At 45.5% G+C, this 15,637-nt stretch overlaps 1 protein-coding gene across 2 annotated transcripts in view; it reads right to left on the reverse strand.

The window, feature by feature from the left end:
• OPHN1 (oligophrenin 1) overlaps positions 1 to 15,637 on the reverse strand; it is a 120,284-nt gene that overhangs the window by 43,611 nt on the left and 61,036 nt on the right. For both annotated transcript variants that reach the window (XM_079961276.1, XM_079961277.1), the window contains 2 exons: positions 12,412 to 12,474; positions 8,260 to 8,334 (listed from right to left, as the gene is read on the reverse strand). In XM_079961276.1, the coding sequence (XP_079817402.1) occupies positions 8,260 to 8,334; positions 12,412 to 12,474 (138 nt within the window). The remainder of the gene's footprint in view (positions 1 to 8,259; positions 8,335 to 12,411; positions 12,475 to 15,637) is intronic.

Consider the following 15,637-nt stretch of genomic DNA (forward strand, 5'->3'; position numbering starts at 1 on the left):
TGTTGATTTGAGGCCACACTTTCTGCTTGTATCTTATGCCAATCAGGTTGAGCTTATAACTCATAACTGCTGCCTCCTTTATTGCTTTTGCTGCGTTTGCAGCACCAAAGTCACCTCTCTGGGGTGCAGTGTGTATGGAGGTCCTGGGCTGGCCAGACAACAAGACCCCCTGATGTGGTCCAAAGGAAAGGAAAGCAATACATTTGGCACCAGGAGTTTCTGGAAGGAGGTATACAAGACACCATTCAGTCACCTAAAGAGACTCCACTCTGGATACTGCACACAGCTGGTGGAATAGAAGTTTTTAGCAGGTGGTTAAAAAGTTGAAGCAGAAAGTACCTGCTGAATCTCCAGTGGCAGAGAGTTCCACAGGACTGGGCCCATGACACTGAAGGCTTGGCTTCTCACTGTCACCAAATGAGCCTCGCCAACTTGGCGAACAACCAACGATGTTCTTCCAGGTGATCTCGGTGATCAATTTGGGATACTATAAGGTTCAGGTGAAGTTTACCCTGGACCTAGGTTGTTCAGGGCTTTGTAAATCAATGCAACCTGGCTCAGTAATAGATGGGCAGTGCAGTGCGGCTGTTTTAACAATGGTGTCGCATGCCCTCAGCCAGAAGCTCCCATCAGCAATCTGGTTGCAGTGCTCTGCACCAGCTGGAGCTTCTGAAACAGGCCCAAGGGCAGTCCTACACAAAGTGCATTGCAGTAATCCAGTCTGGGGGTTCCCAGTGGCCACACTAGAATTTGCACCTAGAATTTCTAATCCATTGCAGCTCTATGTTTTGTTAGTGTCAAGTGGGATTGATGGTGCCAGAAGCAGCAGCAGTAGCAAACTGGACAACCAAACCAAAGCACATTTAACAAACCCCAGCAGGGTCTCTCGATAGAAAGCACACGGAGCTATTTGCCCAGAGGAAAGGCAGGAGGACTATTAACAGCCATCAAACACACTTTGTCCCATGTAATTAATCATCGGAGAGTGTGACCCTGCCTTGTACAACTCAAGACTCTACAGGAATCCAATATAACAACAGCAAGGGAGAGCACAGCCAAGTGTTTTGAAACAAAAAAAATAGGGGCAGCCAAGGAAGTAGGGCTCTTACAGGAATCAGCAGGCACTTTGCTGATTGGCAATAAAAAGGACCTGCTCAGAAAGTGACGGGGAGCCGGGAGATTTATTTCTTAGAAAGTGTCAATATTAACACCATCATAGCAGCCAGCTGGCCCTGACTCCAAACAACCACCTGGCTTCCACAATGATGTAATGGGAAAGAGTTGGCAGAACAAGTCCCCTCCAGCCTTCATGCAAAGCCACCCACTAAGATCTTGAAAGAGTGGTGCCATGATTTACTTTTTCTAAGCCCAAGCCCTCCTCACAGTGTAAGAGCCTGGTGGATCAGGCCAACAACCCATCCAGGTTAGGTTCCTGTGCTCACTGTGGCCAAGTGGTCCCTACTGACCCAAGAATCCAGATAGACTGCCTCTGGGTCTGGAGGTTCCATAAGAGCATCAGAAGAGCCCAGCTACTGGACCAGGCCAGTGGCCTATCTAGTCTAGCCTCCTGTTCTCACAGTGACCAATGTTTCCACCAATGGTTTCCACCAATTAATATTCAGACACTTTACTCAGTCTGGCTTTGGAGAAAGAGCATTGCCTCCTTTTCCTCTATGAATTGGTCAAATCCTCTTTTAAAGCCGTCCAAGTTGGTAGCCATCACTGCTCCACGTGGGAGCGAGTTCCACTGTTTACCTATGTGCTACATCAAGAAGTACATAATTGTATCTGACCTGAATCCTACAATGTTCAGGTTCATTGGATGTCAAATTGGGCAATGATATCCAGGAAAGGTGTCCGAACACACAAAGACCTGGCAGACAGACGAGGCACTTTCCAAAATCTCTAGCAGATTATTTGCTGGGCGTGTAAATCAAAATAACCTGCACCAATCTCTGTAAATGTATCCACCTCTGCTTCTTAACCTCTGTTGTTTTCCTGCTGTTGATTCTACCATTATTACAGTTGTGATATGTGCAGCTTCATTATATTAATTCCCAGTCTAATGTACATTTATCTATTGTTATGTATGAAATATTCACATTTCCAAAAACTCCCTCTTCCTGCTGTCCTGCCCCTAGTTGTTGGTATCTGTCTGTCTCAAGAGACCATGGAGGAATGCGCCTTTGGGGGTGAAGTCAACCTGCTGGAAGGTTACAGCGTCTGCTGTGGCTCTAGAGACTGATACGGGAGAGACATGTTTCGTTGCAGCTGGGGCAGATGAAAGCATCCAGCTGTGCTGCTGCAGATGCAACATGGCGTTTTTCTCTGTGAGCTCCTCCCAGTGGTCATTCCTCCTCTGGTCACTGCTGTAGTTATACAACCTGACAGTCTGTCTCCAGGCACTGCGGTTGTCTGCAAGGGACTCCCACACAGCAGGGTTGATGTTGCCCGCCTTCATTTGCCCACCTTTGTAATGCAGAGTTGGTCTGCCTATGGGCCTGGTTCTTGAAGCTCCCCATGGAGCACGTCCTTGGGGGTCCTGCCATCTTCCATTCTGTGGACATAACCAAGCCAGCACAGATATTGCTGAGACAGTGCGAACCTGCTGGGAATGTGGGTTTGTTTGAGACTCTATCCTGCCATGTGATGCGCAAAATCTTCCTGACGTAGCACATGTGGAAGGTGTTGAGGCATCGCGCTTCTAGGTTGTAAGTTGCCCACAATTCACTTCCATAAAGCAGCGCGCTCAACACGCAAGCCTGGTAGACCTTCATCTAGGTACTGGTCGTTAGCATCACATTCTCCGATACCCTTTTGGAGAGGTGAGCCATTGCCAGAGCTGCCTTGCCAATACAGCTCAGCATCAATGGAGAGGCTGCTGGTTATGGTAGAACCCAGGTAGACAATGAGGGAGGAGTTGAAATGAAATTTCAGCACTCTTGTTGGGATTCTGTCCCATCCTGAGAATTTACCACATGCCTGAGAGTTCACAGAATCATAGAGTTGGAAGGGACTCCGAGTGTCATCTGGTCCAACTCCCTGCAATGCAGGAATCTCAACTCAAGCATCCATGACAGATGGCCATCCAACCTCTGCTTAAAAACCTCCAAAAAGGGAGAGTCCATGGCATTCATCAGCTTGTCAAGGGAGGGAGGGACATCTAGGTCTTCCAAGGCAGGCAGAGTCTGGATGCTGTCAACTGATGTGTCAGCGACCATGTTTTCCTGTGAGCTGAGGTCTGTGACGATCTCTCTCAACAAGGTGACCGTTTCCTGACGGCTAGCCCAAAGGCTTTCTTCATGCCCCACTTAAGATTAATCTACCGTATTTTTCGCCCCATAAGACGCACTTTTTTCCACAAGGAGGTTTAAATGGCCTATCTAATCCAGCATCCTGTTCTTACAGTGGCCGAATGGGAAACCACCAAGCAAGCTTCGAGCACAAGAGCAGTCGTCTCTCCTTATGTTTCCAGCAGCTGGGATTCAGAAGCATTGCTGCCCCCAAATGGAGAGTAAACATCAACAGCCACTCTCTTCCATGGGTTCCCCTAATCCTCCTTTAAAGCCATCCAAATTGGTAGACATCATTGTTTCCTTGCAGAACTCTTAGGTTTGAGCTTGCATCCAGAACCTTCAGGTTTCCTTATTTAAAGCCCCTCTGTCTTATTTTCTGACCTCTGAAAGCTTGCTGCTCTCTGAATTCCAACAGTTTCAACTACAGTTTCTCTAAAAGCCCCACCAGCCATTTATTTTTTCAACCTCTCCCAAAATGTCAGTATCTTGCTCTCCGTGTTCACATGCCTTTATCAGGTTTGATAGCCTGCTTTCTTCCTAACAGGCTGGGAAGCCTTGTGTCATTCTGCAAGCTTTATTTCTCCCCTTGGTCTCAAGAAAATCAACTCTCTTGCTCAATCTACAGCTGCCCTTTCTCCCAAAACCTACAGCAGTTGTGAACCATTAGCTGCATCCCCACCCCAACTCCCCATTTGTACTTTTCAAGTATTCTGAACTTGACCAAACTCCCCCTTTTGCATTTCTCCATTTTTCTGGTGCTCCACGAAGCACCTCCTACCCCTGAACTGTGCCAGATGGGCTATAGGAATAACTGTTCAAAATGGATGCCTGAATTTGGATTTGTGTGTTTGTGTGTGTGTGTTTAATACAGAGATCATAAGCTTTGGGCAGTCTTGCTTTGAGTGTTTCTAAGCCACTCTGGAAGCCTTTTTGACTGAAGTGGAGGGTACCAAATGCATCCTTTCTCTCTTTCAATCTCTCTCTGTTCCAAAGATTGTAGGCTGAACATTTATCCCTCTGCACATATTCAGACCAAACGCGAAGACAGGCCTAATTCAAAGCAATGTCTCTTCTTCCCTTTCCAAATTTGGTCAGGTTATGATTGAGCCACCTTACAGCTGAAGAGGTCTGTAGTGTCTTGGGGAATGCCAATGAAACACAAGATCCGAAAGAGTCCTCTGACTAGCAGATCAACAGGGAGAAGAGATGCTGTAAAGACCCAATTCTCTTGTGCATCAAGGCCCCTAAATTAATAAATATTTGTTGCATTTATATCCCACCTTTTTCTCCAAGGAGCTCAAGGTGGCATACATGGCTCTCCCCTTCCTCAATACCACAACAACCTAGTGAGGTAGGTTAGGCTGAGAGGCAATGACTGGCCACCAGGGTCATACACAGGGAGTTTTATGGCTGAGTGGGAGGATTTGAACCATGGTCTTTCCCATGTTCTAGTCAGACATTCTAACTGCTACACCACACAACTGCACAAGCAACAGGAAATTACAGCAGTATGAAAATCATCCTTAAACCACCATGGTAGCAAAGTTCAGAGTACAATGTGAATCCTTACAATCCTTAGTGGGCAGACCCTCTATGTCATGGACTGGCTGGATGCAGAGAAGCGCTAGGAGGCACTAGCTGGGGAACCTGCTAGGGAACCCCCAGGGGTAGAAGGCTCAGAGCCAGGGGATTGGTGGTAGGACAATGATGAGTGGTCAGAGGGAGAAGGAGCAGACTTGGAGGAGGTGTCAGAAGCAGAAGAGGCAACAGGGTTTGGTGAGCAGGGTCATGCTGCAGCAGAGAACAGTTCATATTCCGAGGCAGAAGCAGGGGCTGGAGAGGAGTGGATCCAGGAGACAGAGAAGCTGGCTGCTGAAGAAGCAAGGGAGTCACTCCCTCCTGCTGTAACCACCTCCCCTCCCCCCCCCCAGTTTCCTAAAACTCACAAACGAAACAGACAGAGCAGAGAGTGGTTGTGTGAAGACACAGCCTGAGACTGCATGGGAAAGACTCTGGAGAGGAGAAGTCCTACTGGGCACTAGGAAGGCAGGGACCTTCAGTCCTTGCAAACGCTTCACTGGGGCAAGACCTCCTAGAAAGAGTTGCTGAGACCACCAGGCTGGAGCTGTGGATTGTTTCATTGAATAAAGAGTTCACTTCACTGGCCTCAGATGATTTATTGTTCCATTGCTGAACTACGCTTGGGAGCAGCCACTGAGAAGGCCCCTCTCCTGTTCCCCCACCAAGCAGGCCTGTGAGGGTGGCCAGACTGATAGAAGGGACTCCCCTGAAGATCTCAAAACCCAGGCAGGTTCATATGGGATGATACAAGATTCAAGATGACCGTAACAGATTGGAGAACTGGGCCCAAAATAACACAGTGAATTTCAACAGGAACAAATGTAAGCTTCTGCACTTAGGCAGAATTAACCAGCTGCACAAATGTGAGATGGGAATACCTGTCTTGGCAGTAGCGCACGTGAAAGAATCTAGGGGTTTTAGTAGACCACAAGCTTAATGTGAGTCAACAGTGAGATGCAGCAACAAAAAAGAGCTAATGCTATTCTAGGCTGCAACAACAGAAGTCTGGTTGACATCTGAAGACAGCCCTGTTTGGGGAAGTTTTTAATGACTGATGTGTTAATGTATTTTTAATCTTTTGTTGGAAGCTGCCCAGAGTGGCTGAGGAAACCCAACTAGATGGGCGGGTATAAATAATAAACTTATTTTATAATTGTTGTTGTTGTTGTTGTTGTTGTTGTTGTTATTGATGATGATGATGATGTCCAGATCAAGGGAAGTCATAGTATTGCTCTATTCTACCTTGGTCAGACCACGCCTGGAGTAGGATATTGACAAGCTGAATCGGAACTTGGCATGACTGCAATGAGGGCTAAAGCTGATTACGTCTGCCTAAACTACAGTGGTGCCCCGCAAGACAAATGCCTCGCAAGACGAAAAACCCGCTAGACGAAAGGTTTTTCCGTTTTGGAGGCGCTTCGCAAAACAAATTTCCCTATGGGCTTGCTTCGCAAGACAAAATGTCTTCCGAGTTTTTCCGAGTTTTTCCCCCTCCCCCCCCCCTTTTCTAAGCCGCTAAACCGCTTATCCGCTAAGCTGATAAGCCGCTAAAAGCCGCTAATCCGCTAATCCGCTAAGACGTTAATGGGCTTGCTTCGCAAGACGAAAAAACCGCTAGACGAAGAGAATCGCGGAACGGATTCTTTTCGTCTTGCGAGGCACCACTGTATTTGAAAAAACTGAACTCCTACCAGATGAGAGACTGTGTTATAAAGAACTGGAACATACTAACTGCTTGGAAGGTGGTATCCAGCACTCCCTAGCCCACTGCCACTTACAGAAGCTGCAAGCGTCTTTGAGCAGGGACAAGAGACATATAAGGAACTGGCTCTATTGGAACGAAGTGGGGAGAGACTTGCAGTCAATTATTTCCTCCAAATGTTTGCCACAGTATCCACTTATTAAAATGGCGCAATTCTGTCCGCCTCGCTAAGAGCGGCCTTCACAGAGCTGCGCTTCCAGGCAATGCTTACAGTGGCCCTGGATGGACAATATAATAAGGTCCCTTATGAAGGAAGACTCTGATTTTGCAGGCAACTGTATGTGGAATATATATCTCATTATCTACAACACAATGCTGGCTTTGTGCAGAACCAACAAATCGATTTATGAAACCCTTGTTTGCGCAGGAAATCAACCTAACTATGGAAGAGAGAAAGAAGTGGCTGCAGAATGTTGCTGATGATTTTAGCAATTTGCTCTCTATGCTCTGGCAGCTAGGGAGATTAGAGTGATGAATTTGGATGAATTAGCCATTAATTGTAAAGGGGACTCAGGGATCTAACTTATACTATACATAGGCAACTCCTCACTCTTTTAACTGTCCCTGTAACAAGGTTTTTGCCAGTTTTGGTTGTGGTTTTACAGTATATTTCGTGTCTGCTGATGTTAAGGATGGTGTCATGGCCTTCAGCTAGCACAATAAAAGTATGATAAAAAAAAATAATGACACTTGACAGGCTGGAACATGTGCAGAGGATGGCGACCAAGATGATTAGGGGGCCTGGAAGCCAAGCTTTACGAAGAACGATTGAGGGAGTTGTGTATGTTTAGCCAGGAAGAAAAGAGACTGAGAAGAGCTATGATAGCCACCTTCAAATATCTAAAGGGCTGTCCCATGGAAGATAGAGCAAGCTTGCTTTCTCCTGCTCCGGAAGGCTAGGATCCGAACCAATGGCTTCAAGTTACAAGAAAGGAGATTCCAGCTAAACTTCAGGAAGAACTTTCTAAGGGTAAGAGCTGTTTGACAGTGGAATAGACTCCCTTGGAAGGTGGTGGACTCTTCTTCACTGGAGATTTTTAAGCAGAGGTTGGATGGCAACCTGCCATGGATGCTTTAGTTGTGATTCCCGCATTGGACTAGATGTGCCTCAAGGTCTGTTCTAACTCTACAATTCTATGATTCTGTGGCACAGCCTGTCCGATACAGGAGATGTAGACTCAATTAAAGTTAGATATTATAAATTTTAATATACAGGTTAGGGAGATGTGGATCAAATAAAGCAGGTTACATATACCTATTTTGGAATTGTACTCAAATAGAAATATTCTGGAAATCCGTTCAAGCTGATATCTCTGATATGTCAGGATATCGTATTCCCTTGAAAGCTAAAATAATTCTGCTTGGTTATCTAAAAGATGATATTCCAGAATATGATCGGCAAATAGTGTTTAACCGTATAGCTTCTGCTAGGATCATAAGAGCCAAGAATTGGGGAAGGGGAACATATCTCCTACCATACCTGAATGGATTGAGAAAATTTGGTCCATTGCATATAGTGGTTTTATGGGGAAACTTGGTTTGATTTAGTAAATTGAAAATCAGAATCCCCATAATTCCACAGAAATAAAGCCCAGTTGGCAACAAATCGTTGTTTCTTACCAAAGAAGGCATTCAGGAGCTTCTGCACCTGGATGTTGCTCCCAACAGTTCGATAGACGCCTTCGACTGTAATACCTGAACAGCAGGGGGGGGAGGGGAGAAAACACCATTACTCCTGAAGCCCTGGCAGAGCAGACTTAGGAGGCACTCAATGGCACTCAAAGCTCAATGGCGCCATCTCGTGCACTCACTTAAAATTAAGAAATTGTTTTTCAGGTGATCGAGGCAGCTGTAACATAGAGAGAATCCTTGCCCTGAGCCTGGAAAAGCAGGAGCCAGGATGGAACCAAGTCCAGAGTCTTATTTAAAGATTATTTCAAGCCATCACAGCTTCAACAAGGAGGCTCCATAAATACCATATTTTTCGCCCAATAGGACGCACTTTTTCCCCTCCAAAAATGAAGGGGAAATCTGTGTGTGTCCCATGGGGTGAATACAGGCTTTCGCTGAAGCTTGGAGAGCGAGAGGAGTTGGTGCGCACCGACCCCTCTTGCTCTCCAGGCTTCAGGAAGCTATGAGCAAGCCTGGGGAGCCCGCGGGAGTTCCCGCAGGGCTCCCTAAGCTGCGGATAGCAGCCTGCTGCACGGAGCGCAGGGCGCGCTGAAGCAGAGCGCCCCACGCTTCGGGCAGACATTGGCCAGCCCCACAAGCTCGGGGGACAGCGGGGAGGCGGAGCGCCGCCATACCGCTGTTCCCCGATCTGGTTTGGTTTCCCCGACCTGGTTTGGGGGGGGGAAATAAAGGGGAAAAAATTTCCTTTATTTCCCCCCCAAAAAACTAGGTGCGTCCTATGGGACGAAAAATACGGTAATATTGCTCTGCAGGCATTTCCTGCAAGCTTTGAGTGTAGTCCAGGAACCAGTGTGTGGTATAATACGTATATGGTGAAGGAACTGTTTAAAAATAAAATTTTAAATCCTCTGTGTCAGTGGTTCCAAATCAGCTAAGTACTGTGGACTCCGTTTTTCAAAAGGCAAGCTATGGACCACCTACCTTTGATTTTTTTGGTATTTCTGTTGTAGTTTTTGCTATGCAAGTCGTGCCACGGATCCTCTGCAGGCACAGGCAAACTCGGCCCTCCAGATGTTTTGGGACTGCTATTCCTCATCCCTGACCACTGATCCTGTTAAGCTAGGGATCATGGGAGTTGTAGTCCCAAAACATCTGGAGGGCCAAGTTTGCCTATGCCTGCTCTAGGTAGGTTATGTGGACTCCCTGGAGTCTGCAGACCACCAGCTGAGTGCCACTGCTCTATCTAGTTGGTTTGGGAACAATATGGAAAATGTGTTTCCTGGTTATCCAGTAAACAAACTGAAAACTGTCACAAATTAATTTAAAAGCCAGCATGGTGTAGAAGCTCATTGGGTGACCTTTACCAGTCACCTATTCTCAGCCTAACCTACCCTCACAGGGTTGTTGTGGGGATTAAATGAGGACTAGGAACTTGAAGAGACCAGTGTTTGAATCCTCACTTGGCCATGTTCTTGGGATAGGCAGGAGGACAAATCACATCCTTCAGGGTTGCCTCTCATCCTCAAGGAAGAGGAGGCAGGGCCAACGTTCTAACTCCTCCTCCACCCAGACCAAGCTGTGAGAGCAGAAGACAAGTACCAGTGACATCAACCACGTCCACCCCTGCTGCAGGTTACTAAGTGTCTCCCCAGGGACCTCACACATTTGCATTTGGTTATACATTCTACTTATTTATTACATTTATATTCCACTTTTCCTCCAAGTAGCTCAAGATGGTATGTTCTCCTTCTCTTCTTATCCTCACAACAACCCTATGAAGTAGGTTAGGCTGAGAGGCAGTGACTGGTCCCCAAGGTCATACGCAGTAAACTTCATGGCCAAGTGGGGATTCAACCCCTTGTATCTTCTAGGTCCTAGTCTGACACTCTAAACACCTCACCACTCCGGCTCTCTTAGTCTACAAGGCTAGTCCGATACTCATGAGCACCGAGAACGCTTCTTCATTTCCTAAGAACAATAATTTGTGCTAAGAAATCCACTTTTCTTCTCCAGATGCAGAAAAGCAGAAATCTGTAGGGTGGTTTCCTTGGTGTAGGGGGAGCACGATGCCCCTTAAGGGGAGATTCCTGGAAACAACAGAGCCCACCTTCGCCAGGTATGCTTGGAAACTTGCTTTCTCCAGGATGCAGCATGAAAGGAAACATTCCAGACAGAACCCACTAAGATGCTTAAAGAAAGAATGGCAACATTTGAAGCAGGCCAGTATTTCAGGAAAGCTCCCATTAAATTTGCTCAGCTGTTGTCTGCCAGGCCTTCAAAAGAGTCTGATTGTCTAAGATTTCATCTCGAGCACTGAGCGAAACAGACACCATTTATTTTAATGGCACTTTTATGATAAAGATCTCTAAAACTAAAATAATACCGGGCTCAACTTTTTATTGTGTCACTTTGGGTCATTAAGCTGCCTTGAATTTTCTCCAAGCGATTAAGAAGCGTGTCTATTTCCCACCCCTCCAAAAAACAAATTCTAAGATTGCATATTAGGTCACTTTTGCTAGTAACATTCCAACTTCTCTTTATATATTTTTTTTTTAAAAAAAGCCTCTGCTATTCACATTGCAAGCATGTCTGCAAGTTGGACTTCACCACTCTCTTTCTTCAAGTGCTTTTAGACCGCCAGCTGTGCAATCCTGTACACATCTACTTAGGAAAAAGTGTCATTGAGTTCAATGGCGCTTACTTCCAAATAAGTGGGTTTAGGATTGCAGCCTGCATAAATTACAGAAACTGGAGTTACTGTCTACAGAAATTGCAGTAGAGTGTGATCGCATCTTGTGTGCATTTAACTTGCATGGGTTTCTTGCAGACTGGTTGTGCATGATAAATCCAGGCAAGGCAGAGAACTGAAAAGCTTGTTTTGTACCGGGTCTACTTTGGGTTTCCTGGCATGAAAATAGCTTTTAAGCTCTGCAGCTTGCAGGGCGCAGAGAGGCAAGACCACTGCAACAGCATTGGGATGCTATCACGAGATCTCGCAGGGCCATCAGAGTTCCCACGAGATCTTGCACAAGCATCTCTGGTTTTTTTATTTATTTATAGAAATATTTATATGCCACTGTATTATATCACACTATGAAAACATACAGTAAAATCATAATACTTTTAAGAAGCAAGTTAAAAGCAAAATAATTAAAAACACAAACATTGTGGGGGGTGTACTCTTAATTGCCTGCATAGGCCTGGTGGAATAGAGAACTTTTCAGTCAGTGTTTAAAAGTTGGCACAGAATGCGCCTGCTGAATCTCAAGTGGCAGAGAGTTCCACAGGACTTCCAGAGTTGGCACACTGAGTGGGCCTTGCCCTCATAAGCAAGGCAGAGAACTTAAAGTCATTTTGTGCCCGATCGACTGACCTGGCGAGAGAAGAGCTTCTTCTTTTCATAATGTTTTTATTTATTTTTCGTGGAACAGAAGATACCTTTTCAGAAAACAACTGTTGCAACAGTAAACAACGAACAACTTGTCCTGATATAATTACAGACTTTTTTCATACTTTGTAACAAGATTTTGTTTGGTTACTCTAAAAGCTTGCACCACGTTTTCCCATGAGTGTTGGGTGGATTCCTGCCACAGTCTGAACAATTTATGCATTCAGAAACATTTGCCTGATGTTACAAAAGGAGTAGGGGCTGTGTTTGCCCTTTGCCACTCTGACCTGACATGTTAATATCTCAGCCAATGCTACTGACCAGACTCTGGTATACCAAGAATTGATGTCAAACCCAACACCAGTTTTGCAATGTCTGGCTATTTTCATATGGGCAGCTGTATGGAGAAAAGCCACCATGGGGTCATCATAACCTTGAATGGGTTGGATCACAAGCTCAAGTACTGCTAATAGGGGAGAGATTTCAATTGTTCTGTTGTTTATCAAACAAAAGAGCTTTCAAACTGTCTGCCTTGCTTGCTGGGCTAGGCCTGCTGGGCATGTGGGCTACGGAAATATGGGAGATTCTCTCTTTCCCACCCCCTCACTTGCTAGCCATGGGGCTGCCTCCAAGGATTTGGCTATGCATGATTTTCATGTGTATGCAGAACCCCTGAAACCACCCCCCCCTTGAAAAATGCAATCATACTGTATAAGGGGGAAGCATCCAGATGCAATGTCTGCAGAACTCACCTTTTGTCTCTACGGCGTTGATGCATCTCCTGACAAATCTGAAGCCAACCTCGTTCAGCTCCACTGTAAAATACAAAAGGCAACAGAAGATTATCTGCCTGTAGGTTCAGAGAGGAAGAGCAGGCAGGGACAAGTCAAAGTTCATTCTGTTACAGGAACAAGGGTAGTCTTTCTTTTATTTATTCCATAAAATTTATACTATACTGCATGGTTGTAAAGGACCTTGGAAGTTGAACGGAATCCGTTCCGGAAATCTGTTCGACTTCCAAAACGTTCGAAAACCAAATTGCGGCTTCTGATTGGCTGCAGGAAGCTCCTGCAGGAAACCACAGAAGTCCTGTCAGACGTTCGGGTTCCAAAAGAACGTTCGCAAACTGGAACAATCACTTCCAGGTTTGCAGTGTTCGGGAGCCAAAACGTCCAATTTTCAGGGCATTTTGGATCCAAGGTACGACTATAATTAGAATCAACGATAAGCTTTAAAAAAGATTAAAGCACACATCCACATTCTACATATCTGGGTAGGCTCGTCTAAAGAAGAATGGTGCTGAAAAGAGTACAGTGAAAGTGCCTGCCTGGTGTCAACAAGCAGGGAGTTCCGAAGTGTACATGCTGCTGCATTAAAAGATTGATTTCTTATAATACGGCCAACAATTCCCTGGACACCTTGATGGTGTGACAAGGCACCAGTGATCTACAGCCAGGAAGGAATGGTAAGAGCTGTTTCCTAGTTCAGCCTGACCCAGAAGGCATGTTATATCTGCTAAAGGTCCCAGGTTCAATCCCAGGCATCTCTAGGTAGAGCTGAGAAAGATCCTTGTTGTCACCACCTTTTCCAACTGGCCCTGGCAGGAGGCCACAACACAACAACAGAACATCTGCCTTGCAAGCCAAAAGTCCCAGGTTCTGTCTCCAGTGGCATCTCAGTTGTCTGTGCTCCAGCAACCTCTGTCTTAGATTACAACGCATTAGATGTGGGGCTGCCCTTGAGGACAGTGAAGAAACTTCACCAAGGCAAGACATATTGCACTGATCCTGGTCCAACTGCACTGGCTGCCAATCAGTTTCCGGGCCCCAGTTTAAAGTGCTGGTTTTCACCTGTAAAGCCTTAAATGGCTCAGGGTTGCAATACCTCAACAACTGCCTCTCTCCATATGAACTGATCCAGACCCTGTGATCATTATATGAGGACCTTCTTCATGTATCTCCTCCATGACAGGTCTGGAGGGTGGCAGCATCAGAACAGGGCCTTTTCTGCAGTGGCTCCCCATTTGTGGGATGATCTTACCAGGGATGCTTGCCTGGAGCCATCATTACATATGTTCAGGCGCCAGATGAAAACATTCCTCTTTAAGCAGGCTTTTAGCCTGTAACTAACTTTCAGAGTTTTTGGGGTGTTTTAAAGAACCCCACCCCTGATTTTAATATATGTGTTTCCTCTTTTTCTGTAAGTCGCTTTGAGGTGCCTGTGGCAAAAAAAGGTGACTAATAACTTTAATTATAATAATCCCCAAGTAATCTCCTATCTGAAATCTTGGAGAGCTGCTGCCAGTGATGGAGTGGCAAATTCATCCATTCAAAAATATCAGCAGTGGCAAACCAGGGGGGGGGGGGGGTTGGCCTGGGGAGAGGAGGGGTAGCGATCTGAGGAGAGTCCCTAGGGGCAGAGACGTCTGGAGGGCTACATTTGGCCCCCAAGTCTGAGGTTCCACATCCCCAAGAGTCAATAGAGGCCCCAAATTTAAGAAACTGGTTAGAAAGTCTGGAATATATTGACTCATTTGATTATATTTCGGCTGCAATCCTGTGCGCATTTTCCTGGCGAGTCCTACTCAGGGCTTACTTCTGAGAATTGCCAGGGGCTGGACTTCAGCTCCCTTCCAGCTCTACAATTCTATGATTCTATTTATGGGATTCCACTGTTAGGCAAGGACACGAGCAGATGTTTAAGATTAGTAATTATGATATATTGTTATATGAAATGGAATGGCCATTTTAATCAGAGTATTCGTATGGAGTTATTTACCAGTACTAAGTGGGTTTCCTCCCACTACCACCCCATTCCCACCCTGCAAATTATGGCTATAAACTATTTAGCCAGGCTTTTGATGCTGGACTCTTTTTACGGAAGCTAAAAATAAGATTATTTAATTATGTTGCTATGGTAGCAGATCCATCTAACGTATAATTCCTGCTCCGTTGCTTCTTCTAATCGGGTGTATAATAAATAGGCCCAAACGCATTTAAAAATATCCTATGGAAGCTCTTTAGGGCCTCAATGAGGGTGCATTCAGAGACGGGGAATGTTGCATTACTTCCCTTCCTGGCTATAGTATTAGTGCTTCTGTCCCTCTGATGTTCCTCTCACACTGCAATACCTGTTGTGTTGTCGAACTGCAACTTTTTGTGGCTTTTTGACTGATATACCAGCACCTTGCACAAAATTTCATGTTCACACCAGTGGGTGTCGTGGGAGACAACAAGGGACGTCACTGGGCAATGCTACTATTCCCCCACGCCCTTTCTACGCTTGCCTACAGTTGTCTGTTCCCTCCCTCATGATTCAACCATGAAAAAGACAGAAAAGTATTGTGTGCTGGTGTGTTTTCTTGCGCATACCAGACCCCCAAAATCACCAGTTTACTCCTGTGATTTTCTAGGTTGGCTGCAAATGGATTTTTTTTCTCCTTGAATCAAACAGCATAGAAATGAGCACTATATCTCATTTGTTTCCCAGCAGTGGCTTTTACATGTGAAAGCTCAGATATAATGTAGAAATTAACAGCTAGGGAAACATGGAGGGAAATGGGACTCTTCTTCATGAACTTTGGCTTCCAGATGTTACAATGAAGGATTTGATTCATTTCTCTTTCCTCAGATGTCCTGCACAAGGATATCTTGCCTTTACTACCTTTGACGCTAAAATAATATATATTTCATTATGTTACTATGGTAGCAGGTCCCGATCATACTTAACTCTTCTCCTATTTCTTTTTTGTAATCTGCTGTGTGATGTTATTACCGAGCGTCTTATGTCACACCACACCCACTGGAGTGAACATGAGGTTTCATTCAAGGTGCTAGTATATCCGTCAGAAAGACACAGTGAGAGGGGTGGAAGGACTAGAATTATAAGCAGGGGAACAGACACCATGTTCCCCATGTCGGAATATACCCTAATCAAGGTATGCCTGGTAATTCCTACAGCATCTTTTTAAATGCATTC

The sequence above is a fragment of the Podarcis cretensis genome (assembly GCF_951804945.1).
Source record: "Podarcis cretensis genome assembly, chromosome: Z".
In the NCBI taxonomy this organism is placed as follows: Eukaryota; Metazoa; Chordata; class Lepidosauria; order Squamata; family Lacertidae; genus Podarcis; species Podarcis cretensis.